This window comes from Dermochelys coriacea, chromosome 1 (assembly GCF_009764565.3).
Source record: "Dermochelys coriacea isolate rDerCor1 chromosome 1, rDerCor1.pri.v4, whole genome shotgun sequence".
Taxonomy (NCBI): Eukaryota; Metazoa; Chordata; order Testudines; family Dermochelyidae; genus Dermochelys; species Dermochelys coriacea.
The window spans coordinates 34,901,197-34,928,076 of record NC_050068.2 but is presented as its reverse complement, the minus strand read 5'-3'; the positions used below and the strand labels follow the sequence as shown (position 1 = coordinate 34,928,076).

Sequence of the window (26,880 nt, the reverse complement as noted above, 5' to 3'; positions counted from 1 at the left end):
TTCAATTTTAGAAGAAGTTTTTATTTCAATAAACAAAAACCTTAGAACTTCTCATTAATGTAAGAGTAAATAATGTAGAATATGTACAATATTTGGATATTCAAATTTTGTATAGAATGTGCATGACATATGCCAAAAACATGATCACTGCCCCAAGGATGTTACAACTAAAAAACAACATGAACAAACACCATCAAAGTAAACAGAGTTGTGCATGGTCACTAAAGCTGGGAAGCATCATCCAACGAGTAGTTTTTCCAAGAGACATGATGCTCGTGTGCATATCTGTAGCCTCATTTCTTGCTTATATTTCTTTTCATATCCAGGTTTTTCTAGCAACATCTTTTTTATGTTGATTTATTAATGTGGTTAGCTGTGAACGTATCAGTGCTTTACACCTTTTTTTTTTTTTTTTTGAAAAACTGAAAACCAATGTTAGCTTTAGCTAACATGTTCATTATTTCAGCCCATTTGCTTCTGTAATATAGTAAGAAGATAAATCTTGATAGTGTAAGCCTGCTTGAGTCATACGACCTACTTCCTACAGCCATATACTCATGTCAAATGATAACATAACGCTCTTTTCACATAGATGCAAAGTGTCCTAAAAGTATGTCACTAAACTATAATTTTTAGATAAGACAACTTTAAAACCACAGACATATGCCAAAGTTAAACACATTTATCACAATTTGTACCATGGTATTTCTGTAAAGAACAAAGTTAAAAATCTAGCCCTAAAGCACTAAATAGATAGATCATTTACAGCAATATTAATGATTTCACCTTTGATATTCAATTACACTAACTCTTCTATACATGACCATAATGTTGATTTTAACGTGTGCTCCAAATGCATAACACTGCTTAAAGAAGAGATTGTTTATTTTCTAAATAATTATTTACAGCAATAGTATATGCTCAGAAAGCAATTCTTATGATTGTGAGAATAATTGTTCACATACCTAGGGTATTAGAAGATCTTGGTGTATAGACATGTGAAACTCTTATACCCTTATGATTGCTCCTTTTTCTGTGCATTTCTATCAATACTGCTAAGATCTGAAACTGCAGATACAAATGACTCATTTGAGTTTCCACAAGCCAACATTATCTCTTACCATTACTGCTTGATAAAATTTGCAAAAGTTAGATTAATCTTGTTTTCTTACCCAGAGCAACAGAAATTCAAATGTAAAGGAAATCTGTGTATTGTGAGGGTCTGGAGTCTTCCTAGTGATTCTGCCTGGTCTTTCAGAATCAATGCTTTTTGGGGAAGTGGGTGGTGGGAGAATTTGGAGAAGTACCAACCCTTAAGTTTCTAAACTTTCTTGTTACAGATACAGCCTTGAAAATGGACAACCTTATTAGTTATTAGCCAGCCAAAAGAGGTGTTATCAGGATTAACTCCCATGCCTAAATGTGATCACCTAGAACAGTCTGAATTATTTCACTGCAGACGATAAAATTTATTATGCACTTGGCAATGGGGCTTAGTGTTTGCAGTGCGGTCTGCTAAAAAGCACTGGATTCTCAGTTTGGTCTGAAACACCAGCAGCAGGGACAATTAAGACCAACAACTAATAAACAGGATTTTTTTAAATATCTATTGTAGTCTGGAAAAAAACATCTATCAACAAATCCTTATAACAGCTATTATTTTAGCAAATAAAATAAAATTTTACAATCAGCAGGGTATAATGGACTTAGTGCTGTTTTTCTCCATTAAGAAATTTCCCTTGACTTTAAAAAGAATAACCTTGGCCCCGGGGTACTCCTAACCCAAGATCCAATAGTCATCACACTTTCAGTACTACAAATTCTTAATTTTCAGATTCACTCCTACCTACAGGGTAAAGCTGTAATGATTAAGAGAGAGTTATGTAATTATTCATTAATTAATGGCTCAATTTAAAAGTGTGCTGTAAAAGCAGGCAAAAGGATAATTTTAACAGGTATTATTTGAGTGTGAGGAAGTGATTATCTGCATCAGCAGCATGAGAGCTTCTGTAAGACCATAAAACCCATGTCCTTTCTGCCTCAAATCCTATTTAACATCAGAGGTGCAAGTTTAATGGTTATAATACAAGCAGGCCGTCACCCAATCAGAATGCAAGGCAACAGCCAATTTGGGCATAATCCTACTCTCATTGAAGTCAACATGAATTTTGTTTGACTACAATGGGAAGAGAATTGAGCCTTTTATTCTGAAGTAATGATTCTGGTCAGTATCCATTCCCTGCACCTTTCAAATGACCTCAAATATCCACACTTCCTAGATTAAAAAGGAGGATACACAATGGGAAAAAAGTATTCTTTGGAAAGGACAAGACAAATAGTCTGAAATTGTCTTCCAGCACCTACTGCTCTCCCAAGTCTCTCTGAAGTCTATATGACAATGCAATACTCTGCATCCCCCAGCTCCAGTTCTGCAGCCCTGCTTGGAAAAGGGCAGACAGTGCTTATGTATTTAAAAAATAGCAGTCCCCAGAAATAAAAAGAACATAGATGCAAATATGGGTCCAGAAACGAAGAACTACTGCAGAGCATGCATCCACTTCTGAGGAGTGAGATATCTAAAGGAGAAGCATAAAAACCTATATACTATTAGTGGAGAGAATCAGTAGATAATTCTGAGAAGGTGGCTGACTGTGTGAGACATACCAAAAGCCCAGGATTTAGAACACTCTCAAACTGGTTTTACACAGCTGTAGATCCATTAATTTCACTTACAGTGGTGACAAATAAGTTTGATAATTTTACATAGAACTTTTGCTATGAAGTAATAGTGCCATCATCATTAACCAACTGTTTTACTTTGGCTTTGCCCAGCTACTTTGGAATAAAATTATGATTTCATGAGAGAGAGGCAATAATATCACTTAAACATCAGCAGAAATTAAGTATGAAAACACATTTTCTTTAAATATTAAACACTTGTTCCTCATCAAAAGCAGCATTAATGCAGTTCTGTTCACTGCTATTGGCAGTGAGTAATCATAGAGATATGAGAATCACAGAGGTAGAGGCAAATTACACAATGAAAAAAAGGTGCAGGGTCAATTTAGATCTTTTACTTCACAGTTTCTTTAGCCTGATATGATCTCAGCATATGGGAAAGGGGGTAAAAGGTGGCAGGTTTGTGAGGCTGAGAAACCAAATCTCTGTCTAAAAGGGGAAATGGATATACACACACTCAAATTAAGCTTTGCAGACTAACAATGTGTGGTCTTTGAAAGATTTCAGTTTCTTTTCTTGGAAACACAGTCTTATCTTGAATGAGTACTTGGGCGTGCTGGGCACTCCTGCTTGGAACAAAAGTTATCCCAGTATGTAGGGTCTTCAGGCGCTATAGGAACACCAGCGGCAACTAAATCATCAAAAGTCAATACCTGGAATTGTGGCTGGGTCAGGTCTTTAGAAAGAACCTAAGGAAAATACATTTTAGTGTAAGACGGAAGCACGGACAAACTTAACTCCTCTCCCTCTCCTCTGCCCAAACCAGTTTAAACTGTTGTAAATACTAAAAAGAATAATTTTAAAATGTTCAGATTGATACAGATGTGATAAAAAAATTAACCTTAAATACGTTAAGATACACTGTAGTGGGGATTCAGATAATATAGTCCTAGAGACTGACGTTTTAGTGAATAAAATAAAATAAAAGAATAAAATGGAAAAGGAAAAAACTGCCAGGGAATCTAAGATTCATAAATATTAAGGCCTATAAAGAAAGGCTAGTATCCTTCAGTAACTCTAGTTCTTTGAAATGTTGTCATTAGTGTGGATCCCATTGTAGCTGTGTATATGCCTCATACATCAGAGATCAGATTCTTCTAAACAGCAGTATCTGTCATGGAAATGTGTGCACCCTGCGTCTGCTAATGCTCCCATGAAAAAAAAATCACACATGGTGGTGAAGTGGAGACCATCCCTTTGGGGCATGAGTTGGCACCACAACATTCCTATGCATTTGGTGCCTTTTTGGGGAGTAAACAGACCTGTCCCAGAGCTCCAGGGGCACATACATGTGCCGGCATGTGGCTGAACGCCACAAGGAACATCCCTATTATTGTAGATGGATTGGATCTTATCTCAGGTAGCAGTGATTACAACAACAGGAAGTGGTTCTCACGCAGGTACATTCTGTATGATCTGGAGTTTACTGTAGCTTTTATGAAGTCTATCATTTGAAATAGGATAAAAGATTTTTATTTTTGTATTTCACCAGAGGGACAGTGGGATCCTTGCTGCCTCTTGCTGGGAGCTGTCTCTGATCAGTCAGTCATCCAGGTAAGGGTAGATATGACTGCCCTGACTTCCCAAGTATGCTGCAACCACAACTAGGCATTTTATAATGACTGTCAGCATAGTGGATAGGCTGAATGGCAGTACCTTGTTTGGCTAATGGTTGGGCCTCATCTTTGGTACTACCTGTGGGCCAAATGGATGGCTATGTGGAACTATGCCTTTTGCAAGTCGAGAGCCATGAACCAATTCTCAACCTGCAGAGATGGAATGATGGAGGCATTACCATCCTGAATATGAGGCAGCATATTAGTTGAGTGTCCTCAGGTCTAGGAAAGGATGAAGACACCCATTCTTTTTTGGGTTAAAGAACTATGGAAAGCAGAAGCCACTCCTATGACTCCTAGATGAAGCAATGAGGACACTTCTGTTTGCTACAGGATCTTGTGAGAATGATGCTGGAAGAAGGATGGGGAAGGAGGATAAGTAGGGAAATGTGTGGAGATTAATAGAGTAGCTGAGGGCAATGATGTCTTGCACCCATTTGTCTAATGTAATGGTCGATCAAGCCCCATGGAAATGGACAAGGCAGACAAGGATCAACTCCAGTGTGACTCTCAACACTCCTGTCAAGCCTGTTGGCTCTGTGACTGTGTCAGGTGTGTGATGGAGGAGGTCAATGGGTTTCTCCTGGAATACCTGGATATTTTCTGAGGCAGGTACTCAGCTTGTGGTCATGAGAGCATGAGGTCCCTGCTGGGGCTGACACTCCAAGTTTCTGGTAAGGAACCAGGGTGCAAATCCCAAAGGACTTTAACACTGCCTTTGAGTCTTTAGAGTTCCATCCTCTCAAAGGGCAGGTTCTCGATGGTGGCTTGCACTTCTTGGGGTACCCTGGAAGCTAACAGCCAAGATGTCCATCTCATTGTGATGGCCATGGCCACTGACCTCATTGCCATGTCATTTGCATCCATGGCCAGCTGTAGTACCATCCTCACAACAATTTGGCCTTCTTTTATTATTCCTTTTAGCTATTCCCTGTGCTCCTGCAAGGTGTTTGACAGGAAGGGAGCGACACACACTCGGGGGAGAAAGTCATAGTTCATGAACAAGGCCTGGTAGTTCACCACTGGGAGCTGAAATGAGGAGTACACTTTAAACATAAACAGGTTGAATTTCTTTGGGTTTTTGTTTTTAGGAGTATCTTTTGATTTCTCTTGGATTGCAGACACTACTTGGAACCCTGTGTTTGGGTGGCTATAAAATGCTCAAAGCCCTTTCAGGATACCTGATCTCTTTTCTCCATTCACTTAGAGGAGGCAGGAAGAGTGGCCAGGGTACCTTAGTTGGTTCTAGTACGCTCTCATAGATGGGAAAGGCAATTCTGACTTGAGTAGTTATATTGAGAGTATCAAAACAGCGTAAGGATCTTCTTTGGTCTGACTGTTGTTTTGATGTCCAGGGTGTCTGCTAGGAACTCCGGGAATCATTTGAAGTTGTTGACCACTGGGGTAGGGGCTGGTGTTACTGTCTCATGATGAAGATGACTCCTGAGATGGAGAAAGGGGTGTGACACTGCACCCCATTCTTTTAGCCTGTGTATGAAACACCTGGGGATTCCAAGCTGCAAAGCAAGTGTAGCTTGTGCCTTAAGAATTTAAAAGTCTGCCTGTACCATCAGTTAGGGTGAGAATCTGCTAATTCATATCCAATCTATTTAGTATATTAAGCTTAGTTTGCATTTTTTGTTTATTTGCTAGGTAATCTGCTTTGATCTATTTGCTATCATTTATCACTTAACATCTATCTTTTGTAGTTAATAATCTTGTTTTTGGTTTAATCTAAACCAGTGAGCTTTGAGTGCACTGGAGTGCTTGGGGAAAATCTCTGCTTGGTTACTACAAGCGTGCATTGCTCTCTTCACATTGAGGAAGAGGTGGGGTATATATATACTGGCTAGATTTGACCAGGGCAGGATGGTACTGCTCTGGGGTCCTTGGCTTGGAAGCTGATGATTAGAAAGTCTGTGTGTAACTACAGCTGCGTGCGTCCTTACCTGTGTGAATGCTGGTGAAAGTGCAGGCTGGAAGGCTTTGCAGCTTGTCATAGCAGTACAGTGTGAGAGGGAGCCAAGGCTGGTGGGTCAGGTGGCTTAGTGGTACCCCAATTCCAGGTGGCATCCTGGGAGGAGGGAACTTGTCACAAGGGGTTGGTGCTGGCCTTCCACTTTCTCCATCTCCTGGTGGCTGATATCAAGCTCTGGTATTGGAGATCTGGCCAATGATGTCGGAGAGTGAAATCTTCTTCTCTTTCTGAATGCACAAATGGGGAGATGTGCTCTGAGACATATGCAACAATGGTCCCCTGCAAAGCCCAGGGAGCATGTCATGGGGTATTGGCCCAGTGCCAGCTGATCAGCTGGCTCAGTGCTACTCTTTGGATTTGGAGGCTTTGCCCTTGGAGGAGTGATATTTTATGTGCTCCTTGTGCAATGGTCCTTTTGTTGTTCAGAGCTGTTTTACCTGAAGCAGAGCATTTGGCAAGGGGGTTCTGCCTCAGGTAACTTGAGTTGCTCTACGAAGGCGAGGGAGAGGCAACCCTGCTTATAGCTGGGGAGGAGGAGTAAACTGGCAAGGGTGACAATGAATCACTCTTCAAATGACAGTGACATGTGGTGATGTGGCCTCTGCAGCATATCTAATTCTGATCACCACTTAGGAGCACTGGATCTATGGGTCCTGCAGAGGTATATCCTGGATCTGTCATTGGTTTGGTCAAGGATACCAAGAGCAGTACCAGGGCTCCTCCCCCCTATGCTATCCCTGCCTTGGTGGAGGATTTGGAAGCTTTGCCCTTGGAGGAGTGATATTTTATGTGCTCCTTGTGCAATGGTCCTTTTGTTGTTCAGAGCTGCTCTTATGCTCCAGGTGGGACTGTTTCTTGGCATCACTCGCCCATGATCAGGGTGTAGGCACCAGTTGTGATATTGAGGCTGCCAGAGCACTAAGGTTGCCTGTGCTGAGGTTGCCAGTGTCCTCTTCAGTGCCTTTCTTCCACTGCCTGATCCAAGGCTCTGGTACCTATTCCAGGGAGCACTTTCTGATCCAAACTCTTTTGGTTCCATTTTGGCAGCTGTCATTTCCTCAAGGTCTGAACTGACACACATGGATTGCTCAAGAAGATGCAACTTGAGCTTCACATTCCTCGGTTTGCGTATCCTGGAAGAAAATGACTGACACGCTTCTCACCTGTCTGAGATGTGGTTCTCCCCCAGGCAGAGCAGTAGTGTAGCTAGGAGTGGAAATTTGTGTGGGCCCTGACTTTCAGGTGGATGGGCAAAGACAGACTGTGCTAGCTCAGCTTCTCCCCTGATGCCATGCCCTATTCCTAGCCCTAGTGCTCCCAGACAAAGGGCTTCACCTGCCAAGCTGGGCACGCACATGGGGCAGCTCAGAAAATGGCATGGCAAAGCTGCCAGAGCATAGCTTTCTGAAGGGTGGGCACATAGCTCTGTCCTGGATTTCAGATGCCCAAGTGATGCTCTGGGCCACTGTGGCAGCACTACACCCCTGCTCAGATATAGGTGGGCCTGGATGCTAAGTGGGTGGGCCGTCTGTGACTATACCCTTGGGAAGAAGAGGTAATGGTTGTGTCCATCAGCAGAGGAGATGAGAATGTCACAGGACAAGCAGGGTTTGGAACCTAGTGGCTTAGGGTCCGCCATATTAACATGAAAGATCATGCTGCTTAACAAACATCACGCTGCTTAACAAAAGGGGTATGTGGAGGGGTGGGAGAGGACTTTTTAAAAAAAATGGAATGTCCAAATTAATTTAAAACGGGGATAAGAAGGTGACTATAGATTCTCTTCACCAAATCAGTCAAGAAAAGGGTGAGTTTGAAGCTCTGTACAAGTAGTGGGTTGAACACTCACTAGGTTCCATCTTTCTGTCATGGACAGTAAGAAGAGAGGGTTCCGGATGCTCCACCCTTTATGCCCTTGCATGGGAGGAGGAAGAGGCACAGTGGGTCATATGTGGCCCCGACTGACACTGCTTTTCAAAAGAATCCAACGTCATATGTGAGGCACATACATACATGCCATATGATCCATACCTGAAGGACCATTATGATCATCTATTGTGATCACCTGCATTACACAGACCAAAGAACCTCATCCAATAATTTCTGCAACAGCCCTTAACTTCTGCATGAGCGATAGCATCTCTTTGAGAGAAAGATTCAGTCTTGATTGAAAGACTTCAAGTGGAGAATCCACCACATCCTTAGGTAAGTAGTCCTAAGTAAATTGTTCCAATGGTTAATTATTGGCCCTATTAAAGAACAGCACCTGTTTCCGGTCTGAATTTGTCTAGCTTCACCTTTCAACCACTTGATCTTTATGCCTTTTTCTGATAGATTAATGAGCTGTCTGTCTACTATCCTAAGTCTCTCTCCCATGTAAAAACTTGTAGACTGATCAAGTCACCTCAAACTTCTTTTGGAGAAACAGAGAGCTTCCTTAGCTGTTCACTATAAACCATATTTTCTAGATCCGAAATCATTCTTGTAGCACTTTTCTGAACCCTTTCCAAGTTTGCGACAGCCTTTTAGAAAAGGCTTTTGGATGTCAAAGCTGGACATAGCATTCCAGTAATGCCCTTACTAATGCCATACTCAGAGGTAACAACACCTCTTCCTATTCTTACTAGACATTCCTCTGCTTGTATATCCAAGCATCACATTCACCTTCTTAGCTACAGCACTGCATTGACAGCTCACACTCAGCTGGTTATCTACCATGACCCCAACTCTCTTTCAGGGTAACTGCATTCATGGATACAAGCCCTCACCTTATAACTGTGACCTACAATCTTTGTTCCTAGATAAAACGTCCTTTAATTTTGTTGGTCTAAACAGAAACAAAGAGGTGGACTGAGCACCATAAGACCATACAACTCCTGCACTTTATCACTGTGATGACTGCAAGAGATTTGAGACCAGACCCACAAACACCACAAGTTGTGGATCCGGAAGAGTTGTTTGCCATTTATGACTGAATTTTTAAAGCATGAGGCTCCAAAGAGTTGCACTTCTAGGACATCCACTGAAGGTGTGAAAGGTGAGTCAGACTAGAGAAGTCCCATGAGCTGAATTCTGTTTCCAGGATGAATGAACCAAGTGAAGTGAAATTGGCAGATTAACTCCTTTGGAGTGACACTGACTAGCTGTTCTCCATGATTCCTGATAGGTAGAGCCATTATGCTTATTGTAAAGCTTGTGCTTTAGGACAGGGACAAATGACATTTATGACCAAAACACTTAGTATTCTATTCAAATTGTACAATACCTTTATTTCATTTCATACGGCAAGTTATTTTAGAGACAAAAACTCAAAATATCTTACGTTAGAATCCTTCTGTACAAATACTTCTGGTTTCCCCAGAGCTACTGCAACATGATGGCGATCATCCAACCGGGTTTCCTAAAAAAGAAAAAAAAAGATGAAAATTAATATTAATATACTATTACTATATGTCTGAAATAGAATACAGTGATATATATATACACTGGATATTTATGTATACCGGAATTTAGGGCAAAAACAAGGAGTAATTTAAAGATGGGACCATCACTCATTTAAAAGTGACTTGTACCCTGTGGGCCGAATCTTCCGTAAGACCCGAGGAAGGAGTGGTAATGGAACAAAGTCATATCTCAGATAGTCTGACTTATGGAAAAAGTAGAACATCATCCTGAGAGTGGTGACCTCTGCTGGAGCAGTATACACTGCACTTCCTGTTGATTTGAGAGGCAAACAGGTCCCTGTTGGGGTCACCTACAGAGGGAAAATATTGTTCAGACAGAATCGTGCAACTCCCAAGGAGAGTCTACAGCAAAATGTCTGCTGAGAGAGTCTGCTAGCATGTTCTGGTTCCCTGGAAGGTAAACTAGTAGGAGTGTGATTTGATTGCTGATGCATCAGTTCCATAGATTGACTCTTTCTGCATGCAAAGGGATGGATCTCACCTCTTCTTGTCTGTTCATGTAAAAAATGGTCATGATATTGTCCAACATTAGGAGAGCATGGTGTCCTTGAATGAACAAGAGAGAGGCTTCACAAGCCCTTTGAGCGGCTTGCAAATTCCAAAAATACTGATGTGAATCCTGGAGTTTTGAGATGTCCAGGTGCCCTGCACTGTGCAGTTGTCCATGTGAGCTCCCAAACTCAACAGGGACGCACATCTGTAATGATCATCCTGTTCAGTAGAGAGGCAAGGAAAGGAATGCTCACACATATCTGGTGGAGATTCTTCCACTCTGGCAAAGATAACAACTTTAGGTGGTCATAGACTGAAGGTTTGGTGAGTACACTGTTTGAAGCCACGTCTGCAGGCAAAGAAGGTGGAGCCTGGCAAACGGCATGATGTAAATGTGTGAATTCATATGACCCAGAGGGATAGACAAATCTTGACGTGCTCAACAGCTGCTCTTGACTTGGTCTGAGATTGTTCATCGCCTGGATTCTGTCCATCAGAATGGAAGTCCTTGCCATGATTGAATTTAAGGACACTCAGATGAGGTCCACAGTCTGCGCTGGGGTGAGGACTTTAGAGTTTATGCTGGACCAAAAGAAGGAAAGGAGTTGTAGCATTTCCGAAGTCGACAAGCTGACTTCTTGGCGTGTCCTGGTGATGAGAAGCCAGTTGTCAAGACAGAAAAAGATAGTGAAGCCACAACGCCTGATATGGGTGCTACTATAGAGAATACCTTAGGAAAGACCTTCGGGCGGTAGCAAGGCTGAAAAGAAGTATTCTGTATTGAAAGAGGTTGGAGCCCATCATGAATCTGACTGGATCCTTCATGTTAAGGGCTGTAAACCACATGTCCTTATCTAGGGATGAGATTACAGATGCCAAAGTGACCTTGTGAAACTTGAGTTTGTGAATCAAATGGTGAAGATTGAGAATGGGTCTCCAGCAGTCCTCCTTCTTGGGCAATAGGAAGTGCACTGAGTAAAAACCTTTCTCTTGGTACTGAAGAGGAACCTGCTCTATCACTCTTTGCTGCAATAGGGATTCTACTTCTTTGAGAATCTCCTCACAAGAGTGGCAATCCACTCTCATGAGGACATTTGGAGGGGGAGAGATGCAAATACTATCGTATAGCCAGAATGGCTGATGTTTAGCACCCATTTGTCTGTTACTGCACTCCAGGTATGGAAAAAGAGTGCTAGACAATCCACAAAGGGTACGTGCAAATTGTTAGGTGTGTTTTGCAGTTCTTGCGCTCTTGTCAAAAATAATGTTTAGCCAAGACCTGGGATTGATATGAAGAAATCGCTGCGGAATGTGCAAGGAAATGGGACTTCTGAATCTTCTGTCTCTAGTGGGGTGACTTGCCTATGACTTTTTCTTTTTGGGGCAGGTGTATGTATTCCCATGGAGTGGATGGTGGACCTGGATTCCTTCAGGGTGTGTAAAGACTTGTCTGTCTTGTGATTAAACAGATGAGTCTCATTGAAGTGCAGGTCCTCCATGGTGTTCAGAACCCTCCCTGGAAAACCCCAAAGCATGAAGCCAGGATTCCCTGCACTTTACAATGGTGGTAGCTATTGAAATACGTATCTGCTGCATCTACCGCTATTGAAATGTTCCTGGCAACCATCTTGCCTTCCTCTGTGAGAACATGGAACTGAGTTCTGTTCTGATGTGGAAGCTTGTCAGTGAAGTCTGCACATTTTGCATAGTTCAGGAAGCCATATTTAGGCATCCGTACTTGATAGTTGACTACCCTGAATTGCAGGCAAGAGACAGAAAAGACTTTCCTTCCCAAGAAGTAGAGATGCTTGCCTGCCTTATTAGTTGAGGTAGATGTAAGCAGCAACACCCTTGGTCTCAGACACTATCCAATGCTCACTAGAATGATTTTGTTATAGCAGCAATGATATAAGTAAAGGCTGAAATAAGGTTTTTGTTTTACTTTTCTGTCTCTACAAGACTTCTCGCTTTTTAAAAACTGTTTGTAAATTCACTTATTTTCATATATTTAACTTCTCCTTTATATATATTTTAAAGGAAACAGTATTCAAAAATACTTGCCAATATAGTATTAAGTTCGAAACTGAGTAAGATAAGAAAATTCAGTCAAGTTCAGTCAGCTTAAGTTTGTCAGTTTACTAGTATGCATTAGAACGTTTTTTCATTGTTTGATGACATACCACACTGGAGAACAGAAATGCTATTCAGAAAAACAGAATGGACCACAAAGAAACTACCCATTTTTCTACAAATGTGGAGCACATGTTACCATTTTGCATTACTGAATATATATAGTGAGATGACAAATAGACCATATTGTAATACATGTGCACAATGGGAAAGAATTAATGAGGAAGCTTTAACAATTAATCTCTTATTCAGTACGTCCTGTTAAAAAACCTTTACTCAATTTAACACTTTGGTTGTCCCAATAAATGACTAGGACACAATCAGACACTGATTTCTAGAAACTGGTTCATTTTGTCTACTTAAACATTCTCAGAGCAGAGTTCAGAATATCAGACTGAAATTTGCAATTTTTTTATTCAGTAACTTAAATTAACTCTAAAAAAGAAAAGGAGTACTTGTGGCACCTTAGAGACTAACAAATTTATTTGAGCATAAGCTTTCGTGAGCTACGGCTCTGAAACCTTAAATTAACTCCATTTTACACATCATGATATCCCAATATAAACTGCGAATGCAGAATCAAAATGTTTGTTATTCTAGAGCAGTGGCTTTCAACCTACGGTCTGTAGACCCTGAGGGTTTGCAGACTATGTCTAAGACTTCCAAAAGGGTCCACACCATCATTCAAATTTTTTTAGGAATCCACAAATGAAAAAAGGTTGAAAACCACTGTTTTAGAGAGAGCCTCAAATTCAGACATTAAATGCTTCACAAAGGGACCTGACAGAGTACATTTCAATATTACCCCAATTTATATGACTCACAAAATGCTTTTCAAGGTGACATTTTTCTTCTTTTAAAAAACTATCAAAATCTACACTTCAAAGTAAATTTAAGTATTTGTTTCAACAACAAATAATACAATTATTTCAAAACTATAGGGCTAAGGTCTAAACCCATATTGAAAATTTATACTTCAGAGTGAAATAAGAGTTCAAGTTGTTTAAACAGTGAAGTAGAGATGGCATAAACTGAAAGATATATCCCAGAGAAAACAGAGTCTTTTAACAGATGCGTAGGAATTATGGAACCTCCCACACTTGGCCTAAAGACTAAATTACTGGCATCTGCTTACCCGCCATTCTCATCTGTAAAATAAAAGCTTTAATTTTGGCTACGATTAAAATGGAAGGAAAAAAAAAGGCTACCAGTCTTCAATACTACATACAACAGTGAGGGAGCTGTAGTGTATTTGAAATTTGCCCTCTTGAATGAAAACACCATATTTTGATCCATTTTGCCTACGTGAAGTGCTATACTATGTTCTCCTGTTTTCTACTCCTTCCTTGAACACAAAACCCAAAAATAAGTTAAGCAGAAGGATTTCTGTTGCAGATGTATCAGGCTTCATCATCAGCACACACTGCTATAATTTTCTGGAAAGGTGAAATGGCTGTCTATGAGAATTCATTGGCTGAGCAACTTCTGCTCAACAATTTATAAGGCTCCATAAGGTAGCAAAGCTTCATGTTTGTCTAGACTTAAATTACTGTATGTCTAGATTTTATCACTGCATTTCGTCCCCACCCCCTACTCCCACTTTCACTTCCTATATGTCCTTGAGGGAAAGACTGATGAGTTTAGAACACATGGCAGAATGCATTTACCAGTACCCTCTAGTCCATTTGGAAATTCTAAATCTAAGGCATTGTCATTTTAAAACAAATGAACAGCAACCTAAGTTTTGCTCAGTGAATACATGTGAATTTACCATATCTTGTCTGTATAACTGGCTGTTAGTGATGTCCAATGCCACCTGTATTACCTATAATATATATACTTTTCTTATTTTGTTACCTTACTTAATGCATATGAAGAGGAAGCCAACTTATAGGCTAAATCCTGCCTTGATGGAGGCATGAAACTAAACAAGGATGAATAGGGAGACTAGCAAAGGAGTCCCGCTCTGCAACAGAGCTCCTACTAGTGCAAGTCAGTATTCCATTTGACAAACCAGGAGATTGTGCTGTGGAGCACTATTTGTTGCACCTCTGAGCAGAAGCAAAGTGCTCCTTGAACTGTTCTGACTCCAGTGCTTGCTGGGGCTTGAAAAGGACCACAACCTGTTAGTTGAATCCAACTCCCAGCATACTCAGAAATGCAGTTCTACTCTGAAAAATGCTTACATAAAAATGGCATCTTGTTCCAACAGAACTGCTCACTGTGTATTCTGTTATATCTGATTACTCTAGCAACAAAAATTTGTCATTGATACTTACCTGTGTTAGCACAATGAGTGCCCTGAATTCTATACCTTCTATACAATCAACAGAATTAATATTATCAGAAATTTTTATTATTTTAATTCAAACCCAACATTTCACTGCAGTTTGTATCTTGCTTCTAAACACAGCTCAAAGTTCAGAATTTGGTATCACACATACAGTGAATGAAGACTGAAGAAGGATGATCACTAAATATTTAGTATATAAAATTTTCTCTTTGCTGCTGTTCAGCATAGTTAAAAATCTATCATCCACATATCTAAAATGCACTTGGGAAATAATCACTACGTAATGTAGTGATTTTTTTCTAGTGAATCCTTTAATAAAGGCAGATGAACTGGGGATGAGTATCTGTAGGGGGCACAACCTGGTATTCATCACCAAATATAAAATTCAAGAACATTTTCACAATTATGGAAAGTTAGAGAAGAAAATCTTGGCTATACTTGTAATTTCTAACACAAGCAATCTTACTGAAATTAATGGGAACAATTCCGCAACAAAGTACTATTCAATTTAAGAATGGCAGAATGGGACTTTTGTTGTTGTAAACAAATGCTATTGTAACAATTTTTCTCTTAATCCCCTAATTTATGTTTACTTATTCCCTAAAGAGGTTGCTGTTTCTATTACACATAACATAATTTTTGAATTTACCAAGAACACTAGGGCTTGATTCAAAAGAGAATTTAATTGATGCTTTATTTTTTTTCCCTTTTGGTTTCCCACCTGTGCAAACAGATGGGTATTCCCCCCTCTGTACTTGAGTTTGGAAAAATTCTAACTCTTCCCACATGCAGAAAGCACTTTAAAAATGTATCTTTAAATTCTAGTTAACTGAAAAAAACCTGACAAGGTGGATAAAAATCAATGATTTTTTTTTTAAAGAAAAACTGGATTTAATTTAAATCAGATTTTTTTTTTACTTTTAAATTAAATACAGGGGTTTTCTTTAAATAAATCTATTTAAAATTGAAGTTGAAACTGACAACCTATGTTAAATCCTATTCAGTAGAAAACATTAAATAGTTAAATTAAATACAAAATTATTAAGCAGTACATGTTTGCTGTTGAAGTTTTAAAGAAAGTCAAACCACTGAACTGGTGGAAGTCACTGGCTAAGCACATGGTATCACTGTTTGCTGAGTGCTAATCCATTTTTTGACAGCAGTAACATCTTCTGCAGATGCAGAAAGAATATTGTTTCATTTCAGTTTATTCAGCTAATTCAGTTTAATGACTAGGTCATGGTTCAAAGTTAAGAAACCAACTGGGAGCTGAAAAAACATGAAATCTTGCTTTACTCTTCCATATTATGAATAAAACTAGGCGTACGAGGGTGAGATCTGCTAGTTCTAAAATCCTGAAGGAAATGGTGACCAGAAACACTCAGCTCAATTAATTAACTACAGATAATGCTCCCTTTGCTTAATAAATCAGTTTTAAATGCAAACCATTTTTGATAAACCTTTTTATCTACCCAGGACATTTAAGATAATTTTTTATTAAATAAAACTAAGTGCTCTTTGTGTGTATTTTTAATTTAACTTGAAATTCTATCCAAATAGTTTGACACAAATCAATTAGTAGTAAATGAGAAATGCATCATTCACCATTTTCTAACAAGTAAATATTAAGAATCCGAATAAATGTAAATTAAGCTATATAGTTGCTTAAATAAATGTATAATCTCATAATTAATGTATACATATAAGATATATAGTTGCATAAATAGATGGCATATCCTCCTAGTTAGCACAAAAGTACCAAATTTAGTGTAAAGGCTATATTTGTTTGCAAATAAACATATTTTGATGGTTACCAACAAACGAAAATTACCTTTTCTCTGGAAAATAACTAAAAAGTACAAATGCAAAGCAAGATTAAAATCAATTATTTAAATCAAGGTTTCCTACTTGTTGATTTAAATTATGATTAAAACTGGTGATTTAAATCACTTTGATTTAAAATCAATCCACCTTGTAAAAGAACAAACGAGCACATTTGCTAATATCTAACTAAAGGACAGGTATTTTCAGTGGGAAAACTGGTAAGGTAAGAACTAGTTATTTTTCTTGGACGAACTGTCTTTAAAGCAGTGGGAGGGGATCTGGGCAGCAATCTGTAGAGAACAGTAGAAGGCAGTGACAAAAGCTAAATCACTCCATCATACACGAGACGTTATCCCTCAGCTACTTATGTTCCCCAAAAGCAACAGAATAGGAGAAAGGGCCTCAATAAATAGTATAAAATCCTGGGTAAAGGGACCCAAAAAGCTAAACTAAACTACACAACCACAAGGCTAAAATGAAAACAAACTGTCAATACATAATTATCACCTGATGACCACAACTGCAGACACTTTGGTCCCAAGTCATCATCTCTGGTGTATGGACTGAAAGGTTCACTAATGTTTGACATTAGCTGAAGTGCACCGGCAGAACACTAGAGTTTCAGTGTTAAACCTCACCATATATCCACTTGCCAAACAGTACCACTAGCACAATGAATATGCCACTACACCCAGGGAAGTAAAGTGAACCTTCTTTTCCTCTGTCACTGCAGCTACAAAACCATAGCCTACAGAGCTATTCTCAATAGCAAACCAACTAATTAACCTGGACAGCATAATCCAAACCTTGGTTGCTCTCAGACTATTTTGCAGATAAAACCAACCTAATAAGATCCCACTAACACAGAACATTCTAAATTGGTCCTGTGTGCATGTGACACCCTGTACCCCATATTCATTACTTTTATATGGTTATATTTTGTACAAATTATGCCTTGTGAGGTATCATTTGAAAATTTATAATCTGCTGAATATTATTATCCTGTTGACATGTGTGTAACATCACTGCATGTATAATTACAATATTTTGCTGTATGATTGTTACTGAAACATGTTGCAGTTATAGGTAACACCCACAAACTAGTTTTCAGAGACAAAGACACACTGGCAATCTCAGACAGGTATCAACAAAGTCAAGTGGGCTATCACTCAATCGTTCATTCACCAGCAGGGGGGAGATAAACAAGAAATTTACAATTCAGCTGAAGGACAGTTTGGAGCTCACATGCGAAACGGAACTGCCTGCCCACATGACCCAGCAAGAATTACTCCAGCACGAAGTGTTGGAGTATAAGAAGGGGAGGATGTGACGGGGTGCCCGCCCACTTCCCGGGACCCAAGAGGACCAGCCCTGAGCAGGTTAAAACCAGCCTAGGGAGGCTGAGCAGCAGGCAGCCAAAGGAGTGGCTGCAAGGGAAACAGCCAATTACGGCAGCAGCTGCAGATAATTAGGGTGTTGGCTGGAGCAGCCAATCAGGGCCCAGCCAGCCCATATAAAAGGAAGCTACAGATGAGAGCAAGGAGTTAGTGGTAGGGAGCTCTAGGAAGAAGACCAGGGGACTACTAGGACTTAGAGGCTCAAGGCCCTGGGAAGAGGGCAAAGAAGCTGAAGCCAGAGGCTGCAGGGAAGTGGCCCAGTGAGCTGGAAGGAAGAGGCAGCAGGAAGCTGCTGTTTGCAGGGACCCTGGGCTAGGGCCCGGAGTACTGATCGGTCCTGGGCCCATCCCCACTAGCCGCTGAAGGAGCGGCCTGGCTGTAGACTGCCAAGCCGCTGTGAGGAGTGGCTGAACTCTTGAAGCAGCCTCCTAGAAAGGGGGGGAACTGGATGGGGACACGGCCGGAGGGCTGTGCGACGAGGCAGATGCCAAAAAAAAGGAGCCATAACGGGTCTGCCAGTGGAGGTGAGGATGGGAGAGCCATCCAAGGGTGCGCCTGCTGGGACTGAGCTAAATCCCAAAACGCCCAGCAGGACGTGCCAGTATGGTGAGTGACCCCGTGATAGGGGAAAAAAATGTCCCTAGCCACCCACTCCTTCTTCCTTCTCTCTGCTCATAATGATGACGATGACTCAAAGTACTGAACAAAAGGGGAGTGGGCCCACGCTGCAAAGGGACACAGCCTGTGAAATGTACTTCAGCTCGTACCGAGACAAACCTTTTGCTTTGGTAAAGCAATCTTGGTAAAGATTAAGAATTAGCTTGCATGCTTATCCTTTTATTTCTTTTGTAACCAATTCTGACTTTTATGCCTTACCACTTGAAATCTATCTTTCTCTAGTTGATAAACTTGTTTTATAGCTTTATCTAAACCAGTGTGTTTGTTTGAAGTGTTTAGGGAAACCTCTGTTTGAGAGAACAAAGACTGGTGCATAATCATTCCCAATGTTGGAATGACAGATTATCTATGAGCTTATACTGTCCAGGAGGGTATTGAACAGTATAAGACACACATTTCTGGGGAGCAAGGCTGGGGTTGGGGATTTGCAGGTGTCACCCTATACATAATTCATGGATGGCTAGGCATTGCATTCACGTACTCAGAATGACTGTACATGCTAGTGGCTGTGAGTGAGCTGAGCCTGGAGGAGTTTACTGTTCAACAGCAAAGCAGTGTAAAAGGCATCCCAGACTGGAGAGTTAAGGGGCACAGCAATCTAGAGTGTGCCCTGGGGAATGTCACAGTGCAGCCCTGTGATGAAGCTTAAGAAGTCCTGAGATGTACGTAAGCCATCAACTGTGAAACAGGTCTGTAATACTCCTGGCTGGTGAAAGAATATAGAGAGCCTCGCTGTAGCATGAGCTAACAGAAGGGAATATACTAACGCAACGTCTGATACAAGACTCCCCTTTTTACAAAGTTTTTTCCATCATAACTGGAAGGGTTTTACATTTAGAAAATTATCCGAACATATATTCTAAGAACTTCTAAGAGCAGAATCCTCTGTGAAGTCTATAGGCGCTTTTAAATGGAGTGTTTATAACAGGTTTCATTTTGGAGTAAGAGTTTTTCCACCTGCAGATTTTTACTAAGTTTTTTTTAAAAAAAAAAAAAAAAAACCCGGGGGATTAAAGCATGTAAATTTTACATTTAACATATATCAAGCCCACCACAAAAATCACATTGAGATTGATATATTTATATTTGCTTGTGATTCCTGTGTAGTCCAACGCTGCTTTGTAACAAAATATTAGTTTGGGAATTAATCTCTTCATAGAGCTGATTAACTAGACACTGCAGACGTTTAAGCACAGACTTAGTTGGCATATTTTTCCACACTGACAATCCCATTTTCAAAATTGTTGGTCTTTAATGGATTAAGTTTTTAGCAATTACATCCTCCCTCACTCTTTTATTCTAAGAAAATTCTTGATTTGTTCCAAGGGTTTTTTTAATGTCTATGAAATGTAATAGTAAATAAATCGATCTCCTTTTCATATATTTGTCTGAAGCTTCTTTTTAAACAAAAAAAAAACAAGGCTCATGGGGAAAATATTTAAAAGTTGTTCTGAATAACTTCCGACTGGTTCAGTAATTCTTGAACACTATTTATGCAAAGGTACATCTTGAGATTTCACCAAAAGAGAATACCAAACGAGTTTCAACCAAAGTGTAGCATAACAAATGCTCACTGCATATATTTTATATAAAGGAAACTTGAGTATATTTAGATTTTATAATGTCTGACTTGTTCTCATATATACATGATTATTCAAAACAATATACTTTGCTCAATTTAAATATTCTTAAAGTAAAGTGATAAAATTTGTACACATTCTAATTAGCTTTTAAAAGTCTAGAGCCCAAAGGGTTAGGCGGCAATGCATTTTATTTTTTGAACAAGTAACTTGATATTTTTCTTAAAACTCAAGGAGAGATTTTATTGTCATGATTAATTTTTCACCCCCTAAACAAAAATAAAATATACAAGGTAACAGGAATGTATTCAGCAGGAAGTGCTGAGTAACAGAAGCCCAAGCCCATTCTAGTCTAGTTCGTAGACACTGCCTATTATATTGTGGTAGTATGTACATATCAAAGTGCCTTCCAGCAGTGTATTCAGTGGAGTTGGTCAGCACATTTTTGACAATATATATATATATTTTTTTTTGTCAAAGCCAGTGTATTTTGCAGAAACTTATCCATTCTAATGAAGGTTTTGACAGGAAAATCTCTGATGTCCAGTGCTCTGTGCTCACTTCTTACCAGAGAGAGAGGTTTTCAATCTGAAAATACACATTTCTATGAAATTTATTTTGTGAAATGTTCCAAACGTTTTGTTTCCATTACAATGCAGAAGTGAAACTTTTTTTGAAACTTAGAAGTTGTTGCAAAACAGAATTTTCATCCTCTGGAAAGCTCAAGTATTAAGCAACATAACTAGCATCTGTCATATGTGGATCTTTCTCCAGTCCTCTCCACAGAAAGAAATGTATGTGACAATTAAAAAAAAATATTTAATGTCAGTTACATTTTTATTATTGAAGGCAAGATTGGAGTGCGATTTCTCCCTCCTCCTCCTCCCCCCCAAAAAAAAAGGAAATTGGTGAGGTGGTTCTTCAATCTTGGGGGAGATTTGCTTCAGACTTGGACCAGCCTCTGAGAAAGCTTCCTCTCCTGAATGAACTAGCTTCACCCTGGTGGTGGCCAGTTCCAATGTCTTTGGAGGAGTTAAGTTGTCCATCACAGTTCTCATTGTGCAGCTTTAGACGTATCCTGAGTACACATTGAGTGCCTTGAAGGTAAGAACTAGAATTTTGAATGTGTCTCAATACTCTAAGGGGAGTAGAGGGAAGGTCTGATGTGCTCATAGTAGTCCAAATTGCTGTAAGAAGTTGCTATTGTGTTCTCTGCTGGAGTTTTCCAAATGCTGATGGCTTCAAGCCAAGGTAGATTGCATTGTTGGGAGGTGATCAAAATACATAACTAAGCCAGGATCCTAGTCAGGCAAAGATGCTAGAATGTACTATTCAGGCACCTTCTTTTCCGGAACTCAGCATTAGCAAGGAATCCAGGAGCACTCAAAATGCAGGATCACCTGACCAATCATGGGTGTGCATTTTCAACCGAAGGAGAGTGCACTGTGACAGCAAAGTCTTCAGTGTTTTCTTCTCCCCACCAGCATAACCTCAAGTCTTGCTCAGGTTCAGCTTCAATCAGCTGTTCTCCATGCATGAGCAAAAGTTAGCCAAGCATGGAGCCAATTCAGTGATATCAGTATTATCAGAGGTGTTGAAAAATAGCAAAAGCTCTGTATTATCTTTACATTGGTGGCATCTGAGTCTCAAGTTCTACTAGCTTACACATAGATGTTGAATAAGATCAAAGAGAACTGATCCATGTGGGATATAAAGGAGGGAGCACAAATGCAGTTTGCCATCATTACCCTTCGGATGCATCCTTCCAGGAAGGACTCAAACCACTTCAGTGAATTCCTCTGGACCCCTCTCGCATGAAAAAAGCAATATCTCATGACTAGGGCTCCACATCTGTCAGGGAGGCCACGGAAGTCATGATTCTGTGACCTCCATGACCTCCGCACAGGCCAGTGTGGCTGACACCAGGGTCACCCAAGCAACTGGTTCTGGGGCCAGCTGCTCTGGTGGCCCAGGGACAACTATACCAGCCGTTGCTGAAGCAGCTCCAGGGCTAGCCACCTGGGGACTATCTCAGCAGCGGGTGGTCCCAGGGGCAGCCGGAGCAGATGCTGCTTGGCGGCCCCTGGCAGCTGGTGCCGCTGGCCCCAGCCTTCCCCAAGCAGCGCCCTCCCCTCTTAAAGATTTAGTCATGGATATTTTTTAGTAAAAGTCATGGACAGGTCACGGGCAATATACAGATTTCACGGCCTGTGACCTGTCCATGACGAAAAATATCCATGACTAAATCATAGCCTTACTCATGACTGACCGTGTTGAATACAGCCAGAGTGGATTAACTTAAATTAAGGCATTTTAAATCACCAAGTGGAAAGCTTCATTTTAAATAATAAATTCTAATCAGCATTTCCATTTGTACTTGAGTTATTTTCTAAAGAAAGGTGCACTGTCATTGGCTGATTTAACCATTAAAACATGTTTGTTTACAAATACGGTCTTTATACTAGATTTGGTACTTTTTGCTATCTAGGAAAGTACACTATAAATATTTATTTAAGCAATTATACACCTTAATATTTTTAGATGCTTATTAACTATACATTTTCAGTATGTTAGACAATGGTAAATGATTTTTTGCTTATTTACTAAATTAACTTTTTGCTCGTGATTTGTGTCAAGCTCCATTAGAATGGTAACTGGAATTTAATTAAATACACAACAGTATAAATTTATTAAATAAAACATTTAAATTAAATGTTTTGGATACATAAAATTATTGAAACGTTTCACATTCATAAATAAATGACTTATTACAGAGGAATTAACTGTTAGTAAATTAAACTGATTTCAGGTCAGCTTGGGAAAATAGTCAAATATTCCTAAGTGACTGGAATTTAAGTTCCTACTCATCTAAACTTCTTGTAAATGAGACAGTCTACTAAATTACTTAGGCTGACCTTTTGCGCCATAAAGCTTGACCTCAAAATTCGGAAATCTTTCCCCTGCTTCTTTCTTTATATAAAACAGCGGCCTTTAACTCAGTTTTTGATAGAGGCTCATGGATTCAAAGTGTGTATTTTTTTTTTTTTATTTAAATGGTTTGAGATTATAATACGTAGTTTAGGCCTTAACATACTTCATGTTAAACTCAGATTTTGTTTTTAAAAGAAAAAAATTTAAACAACAAAAATCAAGTTTTCAAAAAAGTATTGCTTTTTATCCACCTTGAAAGCTGCAGAGAGTTCCAAGAGAATTAGAATGTCTGTCTGCCCTTTATTCATCAACAGCAAGAAATCATCAGTTTTGTGCCACTGGTTTGATTTTCATTTCATGCCCTGAACCCAGTGTGCATCAGGCTAAGAAACTGGTTTCACTAAGGTGAATCTGAAGGCAGCTTTTCGCTATCTTCTCTGTGACATTGCTCAGAAATGGAAGGTTTGACACAAGGCAACAGTTAGTCCAATGTATCCAGGGTGGGTTTCTACTTTTAGGTCAGTCTATGTATTTCAAGATGAAAAGGAAGATCTTTCTTTGCATGAGGTACTGGCTATTTCAGTCAATAAAAGTCCTAGTGCTTTTAATGTTTACCACTTAGGAAGAGCTGGGACAAGATTTAACAGGTGTTGGGTTGAGGTTTATTCCTGTAATGTAAATGGAATCCCTCTGTGGCACTGGTCTGGACAGTGATCAACAGGGGTAGGACAGACTATAACAAGCCTTGCTTTTCTAGATATATCTCCTCTGAGAAAATAAGATAAGCTGTAAGTTCCCTAACAAACATCTTTTCATTTGACAGAGGATGTTGATTCACTTTAACAACACAACAGAGACCACAAAGTAAGAAATCTCACCAATATGCCATCTGCAAGGTGACTTTTACTTGAATGATTTGAACACCATACTAGATTTCTCACAAGTCCATACCACAGGGCTATAAGTTAAAAGGTTTTTAAGAGTTTGTATCGAGGACAAAAAATAATAAGTAAATGTTATCATAGCCAAAAGAAAAAGTGAGACCTAGCCCTCTATCTATAAAGAAATGGGGCACAAAATGCACAGAAAGAAGCTGAAGAGAGAATGGGACAGGCAGACAAAAATGTCATTTAGAAAGTATGAAAAATGCAAGAAGGAAGAAAAAACAAAGGAAAAGCAGTGCTTAATTTTAGGCTGGAGATTGGTAGTTGAAACTAACTATTCCTTCAATCTAATTTTAATTAATGCTGATAGTTAATGGGATTAGTAGCCAATGGGACTGAAAAGACTACACTAGTTACATATTGTTAGATCTACCATGGAAGTTTTATATACTACAAAATTGGTCACAATTTTTTCCAAGATTGTCTATTTATATAAAGCTCAGATTACTATGAATCCCTGACATAATGACCCTCTGGAAACCAGGACACACTATACAGTAGGTACAGATTGGCAAAAGGAGAGTTTTTAACAAGTGCAAGCCTAAATGTCATTAGACATGCACAAAACAGTTGTATGCATGTCAGGAATACAGAGAGGCCAGCTGGCACCCCACAAGGCTTAAAATTATACTGATACATTCATTCCTGTTTGTTTATAAAATTTTAAAACAGATATATATCACAAGTTGGCTGTTTAAAGTAAACTCCATCAGCACACATGATTTACAAAGCTGCGGGTAATGTCTTCAAAATGGAAACATTTCAGGTATTATAAGAAGCGAGATATGAACTCCTGGTCTCCCCTCTCAGCATAGGGAGTTTTTCACAAGGATAACAGGGTATTTGATGAGGAAGTCTGTCTATCTTGCTCCAGGAGAGGGAAGGGAGTAGATGACCAAAAATAGCAGTTTCTTCTTTCTGTATTTTTTTTCCCCTCAAACTACCATGAAAAATTCCATTAGTGCTCAAAGTTTATATTCTAACGTTCTGGTCCTTCTTTTCAATCCGGTTTAAAACTCCAGTTCAAACTGAACTCTAACACAACCATAATGTACAGTCTGAGATTGTTTATAAATATTGTGTCGAATTGAGGCTATATCTGTACAATTTAAGAATTCTGATTTGATATTGTGAAATTATATTATGTAAATCTACTGTCATGAGTGCCTACATACATGTGGGTCCAGCACTGCTGACAAGTCCTGTAACATGCAGGAACCAGATACTGCAGAAGGCGCTTGGGACTTAGGGTATATCTACACTGCAGCAGGGAATAGAGCCCTGAATGGAACTATTCTTTAATCTCACTCACTGCTCCTGCTATTATGGCAGCGGGTCCTGTGGGGCTCTACACTAGTTCTGCGCAGGGCTCTAGCTGGGAATATGCTTCCGATCCAGGGTAGACAGACTTGCACTAGCTCTGCTCTAGGTAGTGGGCTAGAGATAGTGTGGACATAGCAGCATGGGTACTGACTCTGGCTAGGACATCCAAGATCAGACCCAGAGGGTCAGGTGGGTTTGGATTTAGGCAGCTAGCCTGAGCTGCTGCCTTGTTAGAATATCCACAATGCTATTTTTAGCATGCTAACTGGGAGAGCTAGTGAGAGGATGTCTGCCCATTTTGGGACGCATGTCTCAGCTGCAGTGCAACCATAATGCAAGTGACCCTGTTCAGGTGAAAACATCTGGGACAGTGGATGTGCTGCATTCTTAGAAAATTCAGTTGAGTTGATTCCTCTGAAAAGAGAGTGGAAGATGGGAGCAGTGGAAACTTACCGGAAGTAGAACAAAGGAGGGCAGGTGACCAGAAAGGTTTAAGATAAAGAAATGTACAGTAACAGGGATCAGAAAGGAGATGGATAGGGCAGGAAAAAGTAAGGCCACTGAAGCTGGAAGGGGCTTCATGAAGGAGAGGGGCTTCTAGTACACAACAGCTTGCATGAGCAGAAACACCCAGTCTGCCTGCCTTCCAGATGTTGCCCAAGGAAGAGTGAGATAGAACGTGAGGAATATTGCTATTTCAGATGGTTGTTTTGTATGATCTGTACTCATGTGCTCTAAATAATTGAAGTATAAAGATGTTAAACTCTGAACAAAGTATCTCTCTGCACATTAACTGCTTCACAACAGCTGCATTCCCTAGACAGCGTTAAACTGTGAACCAAGTGTCACACTTTTGGGGTGCAAATCTGGGAGAGGGGTATCTTGAAGTAACTGGGGTAGTTTGGAGTCAGTGCTTGTCCTGAAGCCTGGGATAGGTGGGCTGAGGAGCCCCCTTTCCAAGAAGTGGTAGCAGACAGAGTCAGTGCCAAGAAAATACACCAGAGAGACCAAGGAAGGATTCAGTGCTGCAGTCTGCTGAGATTCTAGGAGCATGAAAACACTACAGGGATCCAGGGCAGCAGAGGCAGGGATTCCCCTCTCAGCAGTTATAATGGGTAGTGGCACGGGAGCCTGCTCACTAGGGCGTGATAGAACTAATTACAGAAATTTTTTTGGCAGATTTCTTACCTCAAAAATCCATCCTTCTTCCTTGTCTCCATCCAACAACATTTTTGTCTCCTTGTAAACCTTCCCTACCTCCAGCTGCAATGGAGAGGCATTAAATTCAATCCTTTGCAGGTTAAAGCCTATTCCAATCCCAATGGCCTTTATAAAGCTTTCCTTTAGTGCCTAAAATACAAAATGACATACGTTTATTTCATATTTGTTGCTTTTAATGGCTAAAATTGTTACCTGCAACACAATTACATGTAGCATATCACTCAATCTATACTGAAAGGTCATCTCTGACCACAAACTGTGGTCAAATAA

General features: G+C 39.9%; 1 protein-coding gene across 2 annotated transcripts in view; it reads right to left on the bottom strand.

Annotated features, from left to right (window-relative positions):
• The window catches only part of AASDHPPT (aminoadipate-semialdehyde dehydrogenase-phosphopantetheinyl transferase), a 61,551-nt gene continuing 34,671 nt past the window's right edge, over positions 1 to 26,880 (bottom strand). The window contains exons 4-6 of one of the 2 annotated variants that reach the window (XM_038398261.2): positions 26,578 to 26,739; positions 9,656 to 9,733; positions 1 to 3,428 (exon numbers count right to left, since the gene is read on the bottom strand). In XM_038398261.2, the coding sequence (XP_038254189.1) occupies positions 3,270 to 3,428; positions 9,656 to 9,733; positions 26,578 to 26,739 (399 nt within the window). In that variant the 3' untranslated portion in view covers positions 1 to 3,269. Of the gene's footprint in view, positions 3,429 to 6,309; positions 6,561 to 9,655; positions 9,734 to 26,577; positions 26,740 to 26,880 lie in introns of those variants that run through there. The other variant, XM_038398280.2, reaches the window with a different exon arrangement.